The sequence below is a fragment of the Leuresthes tenuis genome, unplaced genomic scaffold (genome assembly GCF_036924035.1).
Source record: "Leuresthes tenuis unplaced genomic scaffold, fLeuTen1.0.hap1 SCAF_17, whole genome shotgun sequence".
Lineage (NCBI taxonomy): Eukaryota > Metazoa > Chordata > Actinopteri > Atheriniformes > Atherinopsidae > Leuresthes > Leuresthes tenuis.
In genome coordinates this window covers 9,907,777-9,926,515 of record NW_027325371.1, presented here as the reverse complement: position 1 = coordinate 9,926,515, position 18,739 = coordinate 9,907,777, and the positions used below count along the sequence as shown (strand labels likewise).

The 18,739-nt window shown below is 39.3% G+C and overlaps 3 protein-coding genes across 3 annotated transcripts; all 3 read left to right on the top strand.

The window, feature by feature from the left end:
• Positions 1-323: 323 nt before the first annotated feature.
• LOC140273898 (vascular cell adhesion protein 1-like) lies at positions 324-8,637 on the top strand. Its single transcript, XM_072369568.1, has 10 exons — positions 324-507; positions 1,314-1,589; positions 1,696-2,016; positions 2,137-2,400; positions 2,658-2,803; positions 6,581-6,704; positions 7,121-7,387; positions 7,482-7,814; positions 7,902-8,156; positions 8,245-8,637. Exons 1-10 carry the CDS (start codon positions 468-470, stop codon positions 8,250-8,252), a joined length of 2,034 nt encoding a protein of 677 aa, XP_072225669.1. The 5' UTR covers positions 324-467; the 3' UTR covers positions 8,253-8,637.
• A 373-nt stretch (positions 8,638-9,010) lies between these two features.
• cmc4 (C-x(9)-C motif containing 4 homolog (S. cerevisiae)) lies at positions 9,011-9,924 on the top strand. Its single transcript, XM_072368567.1, has 3 exons — positions 9,011-9,109; positions 9,215-9,274; positions 9,352-9,924. Exons 1-3 carry the CDS (start codon positions 9,022-9,024, stop codon positions 9,486-9,488), a joined length of 285 nt encoding a protein of 94 aa, XP_072224668.1. The 5' UTR covers positions 9,011-9,021; the 3' UTR covers positions 9,489-9,924.
• Positions 9,925-12,047: 2,123 nt separating this feature from the next.
• On the top strand, positions 12,048-17,677 carry LOC140273047 (hsp90 co-chaperone Cdc37). Its single transcript, XM_072368572.1, has 8 exons — positions 12,048-12,411; positions 12,660-12,941; positions 15,009-15,114; positions 15,195-15,310; positions 15,497-15,619; positions 15,954-16,136; positions 16,219-16,290; positions 16,445-17,677. The coding sequence occupies exons 1-8, from the start codon at positions 12,304-12,306 to the stop codon at positions 16,583-16,585; spliced, it is 1,131 nt and encodes a 376-aa protein (XP_072224673.1). The 5' UTR covers positions 12,048-12,303; the 3' UTR covers positions 16,586-17,677.
• The last annotated feature ends 1,062 nt before the right edge of the window (positions 17,678-18,739 follow it).

The window sequence follows — 18,739 nt, the reverse complement described above, 5'->3', positions numbered from 1 at the left end:
TCTTTAAGCAGAAAGGAAAATAGAGCTGGCAAAAGCAATGGGAAGACTGTGGTTTAATGGCATACAAGGAAAAGTGGGAGAAACAAGATGTGCAGGAAGGAGGGAGGCAGCAGTAGTGTCATGGACCTTTTCCTTTTTTAAAAAGAGGATAACAAACCAAATGTCGTTCTGATCCACGCGCCATACAAATGGTGTGGTGGTAATGCACCTTTTCCCTTTCTTACCAACCGCCAAAAAAACGGGAGAATAAGAAGGTAGGACGTCCCTTTCGTTTTCCTTTTCTTTGTGTTCGACCTGCGTTGTGTCGCGGTCTGGAGGGAACGGGAGTCTGGGGTGGAGCCACGTCGTTTTCGAGGAAACTAATCTCAACGACACCGATCGTGAGCTGGGAGTGTACACATCGTATAAACCGTGACTGCTGTGTGTTTTTTCCTCGCTGTCAAAGTGTATTTGTAGTTGAAACCCAAATGCGGATCTTCATATTCAGCCTCCTGTTCCTGTGCACAGGTAACTAACTGCTGGTCACCTATTCGTGCAGGTAACTTCGTTAGTTGTCCGCGTCATGTGTTTAGTTTTTTTTTTTTATTTCTTTAGAAGAGCCAACGCCCTTCAGCAAACGCGCTTTTTTTGCATTTTTATTTTACCGATTTCATTAATCATCTACTAGTCTGACCAACCAGACAAGTAATGACTTAACTTGAATCCGTGTGGAACAGGAAAATGGTTCAAGTCGGTCAAAGTGTCTGAGGCTTGAAAATAAGGTCGATCGATATATGGAATTTAAAACTAAGTTGCTCGCATCAATGAAATGGAGATCTCGCTGCTGTATGTGTCTCAGTAACATGGGACAAGTGGGGGATTTTTGCCTTTTGTCACCCTTGTGTTTTCACGCTGAGCCGACCATTTGCTGTGAAAAGTTATTTTCAGCTACTTTTAACAAGTCAAAAGTGTAAACTGTTGTTCACACTTGCTTAAATGATACACTGCCTTTTGGAATTAGTTTATTCTGTGTTGTAATATGGTTTGATCTGCTGATCATTTTCTCCACCGCTGATCAGATTGTTTGATTTAAAGAAATTCAGTGGGACATGCACCATTTATTAATGATTGCCCAGAAAAAAACGTTTACATACAAAAAAACCTGCTTCAAGTACAAAAGTAAGTTTTTTTTTTTTTTTTTTCTTTTAAATAAATTGACTGCGCTTTCAGCTGCAGTTGAACTTGGGTGTAGTTAATAACAGCAGCTCGTTCATCAACTCAGCTGGTACATGTCCAACACTTGACTTAGATTCTGTCTTGTTTTGTTTTCCTAGGAATGACTGCAAGTGCCTGTAAAATCGAGCTCACCCCCCCACATGTCATAGTGAGGTTCGGAGGCTCCGTGTCAGCCAACTGCAGCACGTCCTCGTGCAGTGAGTTGGAGGGAATGGGTTGGGAGTCTCCCCTTGGAGGACAAGGCCTTACACGTGGGGTCTCTTCATTACCCTTTCATATTGCGAAAGTGGATGTTTGGGACGTATATTCACAGTGTTTTATCACTATGAAAAATTCTGAACAGAAATTAGAAAATTTAGACGTTACTGTTTACAGTAAGTGGCTTTATGTGACTATTCCAAGCAGATCATATCTATTTTGTTTTAGTTATTCACAGTTATTGATGTTCCACTTTCTTTTTTCTTTTTCTTTTTGCTGCAGAAATGCCAGAGATTGTGTCCATGCCTCAGCCCGTTGATGAAATGGTGGAAGGTGAATGGTATCCCATCCACTGTGACATTATTGATGTTGCGCCAGTGAAATACCTCTTTGTGTTATTTCACAAAGGGAATGAGATAATCTCCAACCAGACATTTGATGGTGTCAGTAAAACTCCAGTCAATCGGTCATCTGATTACAAACTGAAAGTCCACAGAAATGATGATGGGAATGAGATCTGGTGCGAAGCACAGCTAAACTTGTGGCCAGCTGAGCAACCTTCCCTGACAATGCGATCACGGTCGCATGGAATAAATGTGCTGTGTGAGTTTTAACACCTTCTTAAGTAAACCATAAAAAACTACCAGATTTATAAGGGAATACTGGATCTTCTCTGAAGGCATTTTCATTTTCTTGACGTTTTCATTCTGTGCACATTCTCAGACCCGCCAACCTTCACTGAGCCTGAAAACGAGACACTGGAAGTTCCGGCTAATGAAAAGATAACTTTAAACTGCACGGCTACAGGCAATCCAGTGCCAACTTACAGATGGCGTTTCTCACACTCCTCACAGGAGATGATAAATATTCAAAATGTGGAAAAGCCCGTTTTGATGCCATCTTTCCAGATTAAAGGAACCTACAGCTGCACAGCCTCGAATAAGCAGGGCAGCACCACCAAATATTTCACGGTCATTGAAGTTAAAGGTAAGAAGGTTACTGCATTACACACATTTCAGTTTATGTTTTACTCCTATTGTCTGTAATTTTTCATGCTGTTATCCTCCATTAGGAAGTCATCCTGGAACCACTGCTGGGATTTTATTGGCTCTTTTCTTTGTTGTAATCGTTATTTTGGGATGTGTGGTTTATCATAAACAGAGAAACTCTTCTGCTGCAAGACTAGAAGGTTTGAATGGATGACGTGAGAGTGAGAATGTAACATAAATTCCCATCTTCCTCAGGGAATCGAACAACCTTCGCAGTCCTACTGGCAATGGGTTTATTCCTGGGAGTCCTGGTCATCGGTACTGGTCTGTTTTTGGTGAAGTCTGATGGAAAATTTTCTTGCAACAGAGGCAACTATCAACCTACCTCATCAGGACCTATATGAAGCCGGCTTATTTGTAATTCAATTTTTCATGGCTTTGTTATGAAAATGGTATTTAATTATTCTTTTTCTGCTTGGAGAAACATACCAGATACATGAGCTTTTAAGTGGTTGAAGGGAATTTTCTGTGCCGCATGCTCAGCTGGTGTTTGTCTGCTCAGGCTTAACCGCTGTCTTTAAGCTCCACCCCAATGTTGAAGTGATGTGCATGCATGTACTGTATGAGAGCGTTTAAATGCATGATTGTAACTTTAATAGATGCAACAGGACAGCAGTCGGACCTTATTTGGCACACATAACTTGCCTGCTTTAAATGTTAGAGCGCTGTTGCTTCCTCACCCTTTGGAAAGCTTCTCCTCTCAGCTACTTTTGGTTTCACTTTTTGTCTGGCTGTAAGTTGACCCATCTAGCAGATGGCTCATCAGAACGGAGTGGTCTCTGTTTTCATACAACTGTTGGGCTGAAGCAGTTCTTACCCGACAGTCTTTGTCCAGCACATTTGCACATGTCCAAGCTGACTGCAAGCTAGTTACTCAAGTGCATATAAACACATTAACCCAATCAAATCAGTGTGGAACACAGAGGCATTAACAACCAGCTCTTCTGATTGTTTTTATTTTTTAAACTACTTTTAGATTTGATTTGTTACTTGCACATTTACTTTATGGTTTGGATCTTAGCAGCTCTGATGAACCCACTGTTTGGTACCTGCCCAACAACAGATTAGTAGCTTGGAAAATGGCTTGTAAAGATCATTTACAAGGCTATAATTCTGATGGACAGCGGGCTTGTCACTGTATTGTGGAGTTGTTTAACACCTGCTGGCCTACCATCAATGCTTTTGCGGTTCCTTTTTTAATCATGAGCATCATGTCAGTAGGAACTATGTTAAATCTTTCCAGACATAATTTTGATGCATCTCAACTTATCGTCGGAGAAGATTCCTTGTGTGCTGGGATTTTTGGCTGTTTAAACTGGCATATTTTTGAAAAATTACTCTTTTTTTTTTTTTTTTTGCATATATTTGGGTGTCTGAAGTCACCAGCAAGTGTAAAACTTCTCAAAAACACTTTACCGGCATTTTATCGGTAGTCTTTTTGCTTGAAAGAACCTCATTTAATGAGGTACTGTGAAAAAATCCACGGATATTTTGACCAAAGCTTGTCTTGTGCATCTCAATAGGACCTCTGACAATTGAGCCAAATTCTCCTACAATGGCTTAATATGTCACCTTTTAAACGTCAGGCACTACTCCGACTCATTCAGGCCCTTACTGTCAACCTGTTGTTAATTCTCATCAGTGAATCTGTGTTCTGAAATAATGATCTGCTGAAAGCTTCTGAGATCATTACCATGTTACGACAGCAGTTTCTGAGGTCCTCACATGCCAACCCAGCTGTTATTGGTCTTGGTATATAAATTATGGTCTTCTACTCAGGTCAGAGGAGCTGGCAGTCGTTATTCCATTATTCTTAGCAGATGGGTAATATCCTCTATGTTTTACATGATTATCTTAAGGTACTGTGTGTAATAACCCTCATATGGGGCTTTAAACACACAGACTAAGGACATACTGTAAGATCAAGTTTATGGTGTCTGTAACAGTGTATTCAGGCTTGACTAAGATGTTTTTATTTTTACCTCGACTTCACACCCATCTGATGCACTCAGGCAGCAGTTAGAACACTCTCTGGAGAACCAGGAACTGACTCTCAAGGGGGTTAGCCAAGCTAACAGCTACTGAGAGCAGGGACAAAAACAGTGCAAATTTTCACCGTAGAAAACTACATAAACCTAAAAAGTCATTCAGCAAATGCTACATTTCATTAATTATTTTTACTACCATAATCACAAATCAGCCGTGACTCACTGTTCTGCTGGTGTAGCCCTAAAACAACTCAAATTTACAGTAAAAATTAATTCTAATGACGTGACCGTGATGACCAGGTTATTACTTTATTAGAGCAACCTGGAAAAGCTCAAACACGTATGCACAAGTGATGCTTTTGGGGAAATTTCAACAGCTCTGACACAACAACTGCTGATTCATCAGCTGATGAGGATACGTCTGGCAGCCGCACTGCACGCACGGCTGTGAAGCAACATTCATGTTGTTCAGTTGAGGATGAACTGTCAGATGCCATGTTGATGCGCTGCATAAAAATCTCCAATGTAGTGTGACATTTTTTTTAGGTTTGAAATCAGAAGGAGAATTCCTCCTGCTTGTCCAAACAGAGTGCGCTGTAGCCGCTGCCAACAATAATAACTGTAGTTTTAGTCTGTATTGTTTGTATCATTCATTTTCTACACGTCATCGTTTCTATGATACCAAAAGACATCACATCAGCATTGTCCTCTTTGTGTACACAATCCAGTTTTAAGGCAAAAGTCGTGGTGTTTTTTTTAAAATCCATAATCATTGTACATTCTGCACTGGTATGCCTCTTGAATGTTCTAATACTTTTGCACTGAACAGATGTGATATGTCTGCCATCTTTGTCATGAAATAGTTGGTATCTATGTTGCCTGACTTCAAACCAAACATTTTGATGTATCAGTGAAAAATGTGCTTGAAAATAAACATTTATTACTGTGTAAGTTGAATCAAAGTGGAAATCGAGTTAAATTCAGACTGCTGTTGGTCATTTTAAAGGGACAATCATTTGAACATGTCATAGTATTGTGTTCAGCCAACTTCTGTGTCTGTGATCCTTAGGCAGAATACTGATTGAGGCAAAGTCAAACCAGTGTCTGTGTGTCCTTGCTGCTTTTTGTCAATGCCTTGGACCTTTTCCTCTGCCTCTTTCAGACTGGCTTACATTATACAGTGCTGGGACTGCCATACTAATTAGCTCTTCACAAAGTGAATGTAAAGAACAGTATGTTATCCTACCTACAATTGCCAAAAGAAAGCATTTTTTTGGAACCTGGGTGTTCAGTTCCTGTCCTTTCTACCAAGATTTTACCTAAAAGTAGGTCAACTGTTTGTTAATGCCTTGCGTGTGTTGCCATAACAACCTGCCCTTGGGATACACGATTAGTCAGAGTTGAAAGATAAAGGGTTTTACTATAAGCATTAGACCTATTTATCTCGAGCGCATGTTGAGACATATTTAAATCTGCAAATGAAGTGAGCATGTCATGTTGTCAGTGCATTGAACTCACAGCTGTCCTCTCCATAAATACACCAAAAGGCATCTGATTACTTTCTCACCAGCGCTGCAGTTGCATTTGGAGCTGATACACTGTGTAGCATTCTGGTCACAGTGTGAGCCTTACAAGCTACATGCTACACAAGACCAACACTCCTGCCTGCTGGGATTTCACAAAGGATGGAGGCCAGAAGCAGTAGGAGACAAGCATGCGAGAGGGACTAAAAACAAGCTTTTCTGCACAGCCAGTCGTAATTTTACACAAAAAATAAAAGAAACGGCCACACCTACAGTTTGAATGTAGTTAATGTGGATCAGATTAAGGATTTTAGTGAAGTTTGGATTTATCTCCCTGAAAAATGCCTCAAGTTACAGAGCAAAGGACAGTTTGAGCTGTAGAAGTAGTTTTTTATTTTCGATTTATTACATACTATATTCCAGATATTGCTGTTGGACATTTGTGATGTTGTATTTAAGCCTTTACTTGTCTAAAGATCAGTGTTATGCAAAGTAATGAGTTGTTTTCTACGGGCGCCTGCCACCTGTTAAATTTCCCTCTTTTCCCCTTTACCCCCTCCCATCCCCGAAGTCAGCTGGGAGGGAACTATGCTTTGTTCCAACATAGTTCCCTGCAGAGTTGCCAGGGTTGTTCAAGTTGGAATTTTCTGTCTCTCGACGGTTCTGGGAAGAAAATATAATGGGAAACAACTTTCTGACGTGGATTCTCATCTTTTGCATGTTTTGTTCTGGTAAGAAGCCGTTGGCTGAATGTTTCTTCTCACTTCTTTTGGTTGTAAATGATGTTTGGTGCACTAACTGTAGATGTATAGTGATGTGGTGACACATGAAAGCAACACAAAAACAGGCAAGCTGTAGACTGGAAAAGATTGATAACTGTTCCAGCAACAATTTCCAGGTGATCCTTGCTGAATTAAAGAATTCATTTTGTGGATTAAATATCCGAATATCCTAAAAAGATGCCAGTTTGTGTTTAAATAGCTGCAGTGTGCTGGGAATACACATTTATTTAATTTTTTTTAGAAATAATAGGCTAGTTTACACTTATTGTGATTTAACCTGTGTTTGTTGTCATGGGCGCTACATTTATGTGGTTTATATGAAAGTGAAAGGTGATGGGGATGGTGGCTACTGTTGTGCATCTCAGTGTCAGGTGAAGGTTGCTCCCTGATCCTCAAGCCCTCCAGGGTTGTGGTGGGCTTCGGAGAACCGGTGTCAGTCAGCTGTGAAGCTGCACGCCCAGTTCGTGTCCTGGGCTGGGAGTCGGCCATCAGCGCCACACACACACAAGAGGACCGGTCCGTTCAGTGGAAAGTTGACAGTCTTATTGATTGGATAGAGGAGCCTATCTGCTATGGGGTGTTTTACACAGCTCCGAGGCAGTGTGAGGAGAAACTCAATCTTGTCCTCTACAGTGAGTCAGCTCTTGACTAAAACCAGCTTTTTAAATTAATTTCATGCAAATTAACCCGTTTGACTGACTGGATCTCTGTGTATTATTCATGTAGAAACTCCAGACAGCGTCTCCATCAAGCAGGTGAACCACACCGGCCCCATGGTGGAAGGAAAAGAGTACCAGCTGCTCTGTGAGGTTCAGAATGTGGCTCCAGTTCAGTATCTCACCTTGAGGTGGTACAGAGGGCAGACTGAGGTTTATAAGCACTCCTTTTCTGACCTCACATCTTCCTCACCTGTCCAAGTGTCTTCTACTCTTGTCATCACACCAACCAAAGCAGAGAATGGAGCAGTGTATAGGTGTGTGGCAGAGCTGGAACTTGGGCCAGAGGGACCACAACCACCTCCTACTGTGTCTTCAGAACAGCTCACTTCATCTGTGTATTGTGAGTTATGAGGCTATTCTCTATCTAAAAAGAAGTTCTCACGTGTCTCATACGCTGAAGATTGACGCTTGTGAATTTTTTTTCTAGTTCCCCCAACATTCCTCAGTCCCGACATGGAGATTTTGGACTTGACATTGGATGTTGAAATCACTTTAAACTGCACTGCCACAGGAAACCCTGCTCCTGTATACAGCTGGGAATCTTCCCAACCCTTGCAGGAAAAGATGGAGGGTGAAGCAATTGTTACCACCTCCTCACTGCTCCCAGGGACATACACCTGCACTGCTTCCAATACACTTGAAAAGAAGAGCAAGCAGTTCATTGTCAAAGCAAAGACCAAAGGTGCGGGGTTTGAAATCTGAAGTGCTGTATGTGCAAGTCATCTCCACACACTGCATCCTAATCTACATTTCCTTTTGCTTTTGCTTAGGTATTTGAGGCATGCTATCTTGAGACAGATCAGATGCCTGCATCCGACATGTTGGGAGAATTTCAGCTGGCATATTTTACTGTTGCTGCTTTGGAGATGGAAATTACATTCATGATTCAGTGGATGTTTATGCCTCTTTTCATCCAGAGTTAGATCTGAAATGTTTGGTGACTGCCATTTAATGTGTCAGTGCTGGTTTAGGATAGAATTCACTTGTTATGCTTTCCATGTGATATTCTTTGTCTAATTTATATTTTTACTAGACTTATTTTCCCACTAATGACATCAAATCTTGTAACATCACAAACGTGTAGCTTATCTTGATAATGCAGCAGGTCATTACTGTAAATATGAACTGTTTCTTAATTTTCTTATCTTTATCAATAAAATTCAAATGGGAAAAACAAGCATATCAGTTATTGATATTATGCCTGTGCTTTATATATGATCGTTGACATAAGTTTTGCATTTCAATTCGACTAACTTGTACATTAACAATTTACTCGTTTTTATCCAGCAGAAAACAGTTTCCTGTTGGCTGGTCACATGTTTATTTAAAAAAAAAAAAAAAGCTTGACAAAGAAAAGAGAAGAAACATCAATCTACAGTTTAAATGGATACCGATCATACTATTTAATAATACAGTTTAATTAGTATCTGATTGTTCTGATTGGAACTCATACTTTTGGGCCAAAGCAATTAATGCAATAATATCTTGCAACACAAGATGTCGCTGCTGCACCTTTTCTAAGAGATGATTGGCAAGCTTTGTGTCACATGATCAAAGGAGAGTCTCGTAGGAGGAAGTGCCATTGGCGGCTAACATTAGCCAACAACACCTCCGTCATTGACTTGAACCTCACTGGTAATTTAACGTCCATGTCACCAACCTTCTGCCTATATAATTTGTCCATTGTGACTGTATGTATTTCCTTTGGAAAAGTGAACAAACTATCTATGTCTCTTTCAGACATGCCACAGAAAGATCCGTGTCAAAAGCAAGCATGCGCCATTCAAAAGTGTTTACAAGGTAGATCAAATGTTGCTGTATTCTCCTAAGGCGAGCACCGACAGAGTAGCTGACTTAACTCTGTCTTCCTCTTGCAGCTAACAAGTACATGGAGAGTATGTGCGAGGATGTGATCCAGGAGATGCGGAGATGCTGTGAGGTGCAAGGAGGAAACTCCATCTGCTGCTCCGGTTTTAAGGAGTCCAAACCCACGGAGAACAAGAGCAGCACATAGTGGACACCTTTTGAGATGTGTTTGATGGAAGCAATAGTTGAAAACAACACTGCATCAAATGTTGTGCATCATTCTACCGTATTTATTGTAACAGGGGACTGACTTGTCTTTAAACATGAATATGAAAGTGCGCGCACAGGTAGTAAATCTATAACAAGCAGTAGAGATGTAATTGCATCAGAAACCACAACAATGAATATGTTTTGCTGAGTGATAAACAAGAAACATTGGCATATTGATGATGCATTTTGTCTTTACTGCGCACATTACGGGTATATGCCAGTTCTACACTTAATATGAGATTGAGTGTCATGTTTATGAAGATGAGAATGCTTTGACTCGGGTAACCACACATCCTCATGTAACTGTGAGGAATTAAAAAGTGCTGGCAAGTAAAGGTACCTTGAAATTAATAAATGTAGAACAGTGAAGAAAATATATGTATAGTTTATTTATTTCCACATCCATTTTACAACTATTTATTTTATCTACAAATTTTGACATTTAATAGGCCTTTTTTAAAAAGTATTATACATTGATTAAGCTGCTATTGCATGATCTATTTTAGTGACATGAGAATGGGCAGGCCTTCTCTTAGACAGTTTCAGGTCATTGTGGTAAGTTACATAAACACAATAGGCCTGGGGGACTAAATGTAACTTCATGTCACAATCACTAGATTCAGCTGAACTGTTAACATGTCATTTGGTAGATCTTGTTATGAAGTATGAGCGATTTGTTTGTACATGTCAGCTATGAGCAAATGAGATGGGCCACAGATGAGTGATAATGGCCCAGCACGCTCATGGAAAAAAAACGAAAATATTTTATTTTCTGACTCCGTCACTGCCTGACTGTCCTGTTGGTGCCAGAGAAATTGAAATGTCCTAATTCATAATAAGTCATGGTGACAATTCCCAGCCCAGTTCTACTCATCTGAAACCCACAGAGCAATGCAGTGAAGTAAAAAACCTGTGAGCTTTATTATCAAATTCAAATGCAAATCTTGATTTGATGATTGTAAATGCTGTTTTGTCACATACCATATGTTTGTTTTATTTGCCTATCTTGTCCAAAACAGTTTCAAATTGGCTTGTACCTGTAAAATGTGCTTTGTAGAGCCTAGATTTGATGTATTTTATAAGTTATTCAAATTTTCATGAGAATTTCTTCTTTGTCCGTCGACCTAAAATTGAATAAAACAGTTCTGCAGAGCTCATGAAGAAAATTTGATTTCCATCAAAGATCTTTAAAATCTGTACATGAAATATGGTTCATCTTGTATGAAGCATTAAGCATTGATTGGTTGTGTCTTTTCCTAAATATTCTAATTTCGATGGGAGAACATGTAAACTCCTCTTGGGAAGGCCCCGGTCAACATTCAGGCTGACAATTTTCTTGCTGTGCTAACCACCACACCACTGTGCGGCCTCAGATTGCGTTGCAATTGGCAAAATCACCCCAAAATGTAGACATGTAAGCATTGAAACGTGCATTCAACATTGACTTTTGAAATACGAGTTTCAGAGACCTTATCTTACATCTTGTTTTCACTTGTTTTCCATTTAATGAATGAAAAGTAGAACTTAATAGAAATGAAAACTAAGTACAACATGTTACTGTGTGAATTAAAGATCCTCTTGTTTTTAGTAGAGTTAGTTATGGTGCAACAGTGTAATACAAAAAGAACGTCATAAGCTTCAACATATTGTAGAGTTTAAAAAAAATCCGTAAGGAAGAACAATAGTGGTAACAAAAGTATTTCCACCACCTCATTTAACCTTAAAAACAAACTGCTAACCCTGCTAAGCTTAATAATGAATAAATAATTACATACCTATAAAAGAACATACAACAAAATGCTTTTACATCCCATGACACATTCATAAATAATTTAAACACTACTCAATAAAACAACAGAAAAAAAATGTTAAAAAGATATTCAAACACAAAATCTTAGCATGGCAATATTTTAACAGTCCATTTAAATAGTTATTCTACTTTGAGCTGTGAATTCTTCCCCGTTACTCTGTGGGATAAAATTTCAATTGAAATAGAATATTAAACCCATGAAAAACAGTTCTTCATAAGTCAATGGGGGCTTCTAATTTTCTTAACCATAACTTACATTTCTATGATTATGTAAAGGCAAGTATGAATCAACTCACTTTTAAACTTGAAGCTGTGATGAACATGAACTAAAATATGTGCAAAGGTTTGATGTTTTATCTCTTTTATTAGCATTATTAATACAAAAACGTGTAAAATATAATGTTAGGAAGAGAAACATGTATAAATTATATAAATACAAAATAAGTTTGACGAAGACACTGCAAGCACTCACTTTAAATTTTATTTTTTTATTAAAGTGAAGCAAAGGTAAAAAGCAATGGGAACCATGTGTATACAAATGAACATATTCAAGACATTTAAGTAAAGAAAATGTTCTTTTGAAAACTAAATTTAGCATATTATTAACCTTATAAACATTGTTCTGTTTTGTTTTTTGCCTTCCGGGATCGTACGTCAACGTGACGACGTTACGTGCTGACGTCAACGGAAACTAGCGACTGCGATTCTTTCTAGAATTGTGTAGCAATAATTCGTTAGCTCATGTTGGGGTGGTCCAAGTGAGTTTGTCTTAGTCAGATTTAGGCAGCTGCTGCTCTAAGCTCAGATACACATTTTTGTGACGTGCGGAATTCTTGAGCTGTGTGATTTTTAAATCAATCTTCTTGTTAGTTTCGTCTGGCTCACTAACTTAAGCATTCTTATTGCAAGCTAACGCTGTTAGCGTTAGAGTCTTGTTGGCAGGATGTCCAGAATCGATTACAGCGTGTGGGACCACATTGAGGTATCAGATGATGAAGATGATATCCACCCAAACATCGACACACCCAGCCTCTTCAGATGGAGACACCAGGTACAGATTTAAGACACATGATTATGATAAAGATGTTTCAACTTTGTGTGATTAGTGCACGTTGCTTTTGTCAGGTGGCTTCCTGTGTTCGTTTTTTGTTGCTTACATACTCTGTGCTGTTCAACCTGATCTTCAGCTCCTACTAATTAGTCCCAGATCTTATATGAGTGACTGGGGAGACTGCATGTCAAATAGACAATTGCACTCTTGCACATGTAGTTGTGATTGATGCCATATTTGCATTTCAGGCTCGTGTGGAGCGAATGGAAGAATTTCAGAGAAAGGGTGAAGAATTAAACAAGGCACACGCTGAATGTCGGCGTAAGCTGGCAGAGACACAGAAAAAGCTACAAGAGCTCACCCTTGCAACATCAGGTGAAGCCAAAGCAGAGCTGAGCAGAATCCAGGCTGAGGAGAAGAAGCTGAAAAAAGAGGAGCGGGAGTGGGATAAGAAGGTGGAGGTGCACAACCGGGAGGAGAAGAAGATGCCATGGAACGTGGACACACTCAGCAAGGATGGTTTCAGCAAGGTGACAAAGATCAAGCAATGGTGTCTTATGACAGACTTGACCTACTGCTGAAGATTCAGGGATCCTGATGTTGCCATGTTTACAAATCAGAGCTTTCAGGCAATTTCCCAAAAAGAACCAAATCGTCTAATTCTGTCTAGGAAATATGAAGTCGAGGCCATGCTGCGTTGAATTGGGCTTGTTTGTGCATCTTATTTTAAGCATACCACTAGCATCAAGCTGTCTTTTGTATGCACCAAACCTGCTTACTATATACAGTATGTGTGTGTGTGTTTGCTCAGATTGATTTAGTTTAATAAATAGCCAAAAAAGGAAGGGGAGATTTATACAGGTAACTAGACTTTTGCACATAGTCATTCACATCTCTTCATTAGCCTTGGATGTGTAACTTTAAAACTTACAGAGGATGCCTCTATGCAATTCAGAAACTTACTCCTATGTGTGCAGGAATTCAATTAAATCAAGTTTTATTTATATGTTATTTATGTCAAGTCCCTTCAAAGTTACAGTCCAATTCAAGCTAATCATAATCTAATTAGTTTTATATGAACATAATCAGTGGTGGACAAAGTACTCAACTCCAGTACTTGAGTCAAAGTATTGATATTCATGGTCAAATCTTACTCAACTACAAGTAAAAGTTCCTCAGTCAAAATTTTACGCAAGTTAAAGTACTGAAGTACTAACTTAAAAAATACTAATATCAGTACATTGCTGTATTGTTTTCTGAGTGCTTTTACTGAACCATGTACCTCTCTGAAACCACCTGGTGATGTACTGACATGTAGAACCACTCTGCTACCACCTGAAAAAACTTCAGCAGAAAAGTGCAATTAAAAATAATAAGGACAGCTATTTTCCTAGTCCAGTTTTCTGCTGAGACTCCAGATCTTTTTACACCACTCTGGTGTGGCCAATAGCAGTTTAGGAAAGAAAAACAGCAACAGCTGATTACAAAGCCTAAAAGGACCGAGCAACGACAAGCTTCCTAGAAACGTACTGGAGTCGAAAGCACAATATTTGTCTTTGAAATGTAGTGGAGGGAAAGTCATAAGTTTCCAAAAAAACAAATACTCAAGTAAAGTAAAGATACTCATAAAATGTACTTAAGTACACTACTCAAGTAAATGTACTCCGTTACTTTCCACCTCTGAACATAATGCATACAAATCAAATGAATTCAACTCCAAATTAGTCCAATACATACATTGCTAAAGCCAATCTGACCAGATTAACTCCATCAAGGTCAATAATCCATTCCAGGACACGGATTTATGTTCACTCTTTTTTTTCTTTGATCAATCTCTAGTTAAGTCCATTTCCTCTCTCTTTTTCTCTCACCAACTCTCCTCTCGTCCATCAATTTCTCTATAAAAGTGACACTTTTAATTTCCGTTGGCTGGTCAGGTCATAGCCTGTTGCTTTTCTGCAAAAAGACCCATTTAGTTTTTCAAAGATTGTTTTTGTGGATAGTATGGTTTTATTATACCCTTCATACATGAGTTATGATGCAGGTTTTCCACTTTAAAGTCAAATGTTGAGTATTTGTTTCTGTGCTGGTCTCTGAACTCGGTTTATTCTCAATAGTAGGACAAGATCAGAATGTATTAAGCAATTAGCACTCCTTAGTCTAAGATTTAAAAAGAGCAGATAGAATTACAACCCTCCTGCATTCAGTGCCATCTGATTGCCTCTACTGGTCCTAAGCTCTTGTTTCACCATGTCGGATCTCTAATCAACACTATATGCACATGTGTCTGAAAACAGTTAATTTTTTGCATCCGATTCTAAACAGTTTTGGGGTACATTGCTTTACTAATAGCATTTGTTGCAGATGCTGCTTTTGTAGCATTGCGGCATGTATCTGCCATGTAAATCTATGCAGGGAGATTGGGGCATTTAGACAGGACCTGGTTAAAGTCTGTAGTTTTATAACAGACACACAGACCTTTTTGGAGACTTTCAGATAGTTGTGTTGTTTTTTTTTTTACAGCTTAAATATGGAGCAGCCTGTTATAGGCCGTTCTTTGACTCTGATTTTTGTTTTTCTGCCAATGTTCTCAACAGAGCGTTGTTAATGCCAAACCTGAGACTGCTGAAGAGACCGAAGAGGAGAAGGAGCAAAAGCATAAAACCTTTGTGGAGAAATACGAAAAGCAGATCAAACATTTTGGTAAGTCTGAACTACTCGTAATGTGTTCCAGGCTACAGTTTGAGAGTAGAGGTGCTCATTCATTATCGTCTTCACCTCAGGCATGCTGCGGCGTTGGGATGACAGCCAGAAGTACCTCTCTGACAATCCTCACCTTGTATGTGAAGAGACTGCCAACTATCTTGTCATCATGTGTATTGACCTTGAAGTTGAAGAGGTAAACAGTTTGTCACAGTTTTGTGTTCACATCAATTTTAAATTCATGTCTCGTGAAAGGTGAAGTTACTTTTCTAGGCGTAGCTCAGGGATCCTCTTTGTTTTTCCTTCAAGTCGTTTGTTCTACATGATGGCTGAGTAGTCCAAGTTGTGTGCGTTTTTCTAAGTATGCTGTCGTCTTTTGCAGAAACATGCGCTGATGGAGCAAGTGGCTCATCAGACCATTGTCATGCAGTTCATCCTTGAGTTGGCGAAAAGCCTCAAAGTGGATCCACGCGGTTGCTTTCGTCAGTTTTTTTCCAAAATTAAGGTAAATTGGATTCTACAAAATCTAAGTGTAGTGGATCAATCTGTATCCTTTTCAACCCTAAAAGTTCAGTAGATGTCTCCAGTATTCTGTCTTAAGAGCGCAGTGGTTTTCTAAATAGCAGTAATGAATCTGTCACTGGAGAAGCAATGTTGTTTGTAGACTTTGTAACTGTTCTACAGGAACAAAATGTAGCTCTCATTTCCTAATATGAGTCAGAGTTTCTAGATGTTTGTCATTTTCCACCTGAAGTGTCTGTAGGATGCTCTTACACCTCCGGTTCTCATGGTGGGAAGGCCCATTTGCAAACGATTTCTTTGCATGCTTGTCTTTACAGACAGCAGATCAGCAGTACCAGGAAGCTTTCAATGACGAGCTGGAGTCATTCAAGGAGCGGGTTCGAGGAAGGGCGAAGATCCGCATAGAAAAGGCCATGAAGGAATATGAGGAAGAGGAGAAACAGAAGCGTGTGGGACCTGGGGGTCTCGATCCCGTTGAAGTGTACGAGTCCCTGCCACTTGTAAGTTTAATTTTGAGACCCTCTTGTTTCTCATCCCTTTCGAGTTTGAACTGCCTTACAGCGTGTGTGTTTTTAATTGCAGGAGATGCAGAAATGTTTTGATGAGAAGGATATTCAAATGTTACAAGAGGTCATCAGCAAAATGGACCCCACGGTGCGTTGTTTTGGTTAAACATTCAGTTTTGTGTTACGGTAGAATTATAGCGCTTCGATATTTTCCTCATGTCATTTAATGATAAAATGCATTGACATCTGATGATTATTTTCCTGAACTCTTAGTTTCACTGTGATCCTTTCACACGATTTAGGAGGCGAAGACTCATATGAAGAGGTGCATCGACTCTGGGCTCTGGGTCCCCAACTCCAAGACAGATGATGGCGAGGAAAAAGACGAAGAAGCCATCTATGAGGAAGTGAAACAGGAGCAGGAAGAAACCAAGAAAGAATGACCTGAATTGATCCCCTGATTCGTTGTTTGGAAATGCACTTACCCACTGTATTGCATCTCCGCCACCTGTATGATTAGTTTTGGCAGTCAATTAAATAACTTCTCCTAAAATGTTTAGCTGAGATTTGAGGGAGTGATAGTCTCTGAACTGCACAGCTGTGTTGCATCAGTAACTCCTGCTTGGACAAGAAGCCGCTGCTTGTATGTTTGGACATCACTAAAGCTGTGTTCCTTTTTATTTCCATACAGTTGTAAGTCTGTGTAGGTGTGTATGTGCACACATGCCTGCCTGTCTGCTTTATTTTTGTTGCTGTATTGTTTTCAGGTATTGATTTAAGTAATTATTTTGTGTCAGTTTCAAATTCAATAATTCAGATTGACTCTCAGTGGCTTAAGCAGCCCAAATATTCAGATGGTTATTTCCAAATGTGACATTTTCTACAAACTTCATTAACTAAAAGTTCAATTCTGTCCACCTTCTTAAGACCCAAGTTTTTGTGGTTGTTTCGAGGTTTGGTTGGCATGCTTTTCAAATCATAAAAGGAGAGGTCAACAGAGTGAGTTAGATTAAAAAAAAAAAAACACGATGATGGAGACCTGTGGTGCTGATGAGCAACTTTTTTTTTAAAATTTTCGCTTGTGAGAGATGACTCGCTCCACATGCTCGGTGGTTGAGCACGTAATTTGGTGACTAAGTTTTGACCTTCAGTGCGTCGGGGTACAAAACAAGATGACAACCAATAATATTCACATAATGCCTTCAGCATCCATTCTGAGAGTAGTTGCTCACGTTGGCTTTTACCTGAAGTAAGATGGCAAATAACCATATCCAAAATAATCAAAAGATGCAGAAAGAGACTGAACAGGAGACTTTTTCCTTTTTTTGGTGACGTGGCACTGTGATTGAAATTCGTGTGCGATAGGTTGTATTTCCACTAATGCTTCATTTATGAATACCAAAGTGTTTTGGCATTTGCATGTCAGAGCTGACATTTGAAAATGAACAGGAAAGGAAACAGCTTATGCGAAGCGTTAAATGGCTTAATTGAAAATAACTAAATAAAACTGGAAATTGTAGCCTGTTTCCCTCCAAGCTTTTGTATCAGGTTGTTGTTTGTAATGTGAGACTGGAAGCACACGACTTTGAAGATGCGACTTCTGTTCATTGCACTGAAGCTAAGAGGGCACCTTAACCTATATTTAGGCTCAGCAAAGTAACACAAGATTGCATTAGAAGCTGACATAACACTGACCAGAGTGACTGTTAGGATGTCAGAATAAATAGGTGTGAGGATTCTGAGTGACAGATGTGAACTGGAATATCAGATAACAGACTGCATGAAACAGTAAGCATTTGGGAGAGAACATCAAAGCGTGTTAAGGTTATGACATCTGACACCCACTTCTTAACTGAAACAGTTGGGGATGGGAGTTTTTGTTGAGGAAGTTGTATTTGACTTTGGGTATGAATAGCACCATATCAGCCCATCTGATGGAAACTGAGATCTATGGGTCTTTATTCCACACCAACTTCCCAGAGTTACAAGCTGTAAATGGCTCCTGTCAAAAATCCACTGAAACTTGTGAACAGTGAAGAGAAAGGACTCACTTTACATGGAGAAGTTACAGTACAAACAGCCTTCGTATTGTACATGTAATGTTATATATTACATGGAGGAGATCGCTGTAACAATTTACAACATTTATTTAATATGATAAATCTCTTAAGATTTAAAATCTCTCCACCAAGAGCAATGTGATCAAGATGGCAGCTGTAACTTGAATACCATTTTAGTAAAAAACTAAACAAATACAACTATTCATTTATTAAACGGACAAGCAGCAGCGAATGGTCATGGATTGCAAAACAAAACTTAAAAACGTATACTTCCTAAAACATATATTTCACAGAATTAAGGACACAAAAAACAGAACTCACTATTTCGCAAAATAGAAGCCACAACATCTCCAAAAAAACCCAGTATACAATAAATAGGATGAATCATTTACAAAACGAAAGACCATTCAGAAAACACAATTACACAGCAGGGAGACATAACAACAGAGAGAGATGAGAAACCATATGAAATCTTGCCACCTGTAAGAACACGCAGACTTCTTTGGAAGGATCTGCGGTCTGTCTGTGTGTACGTGA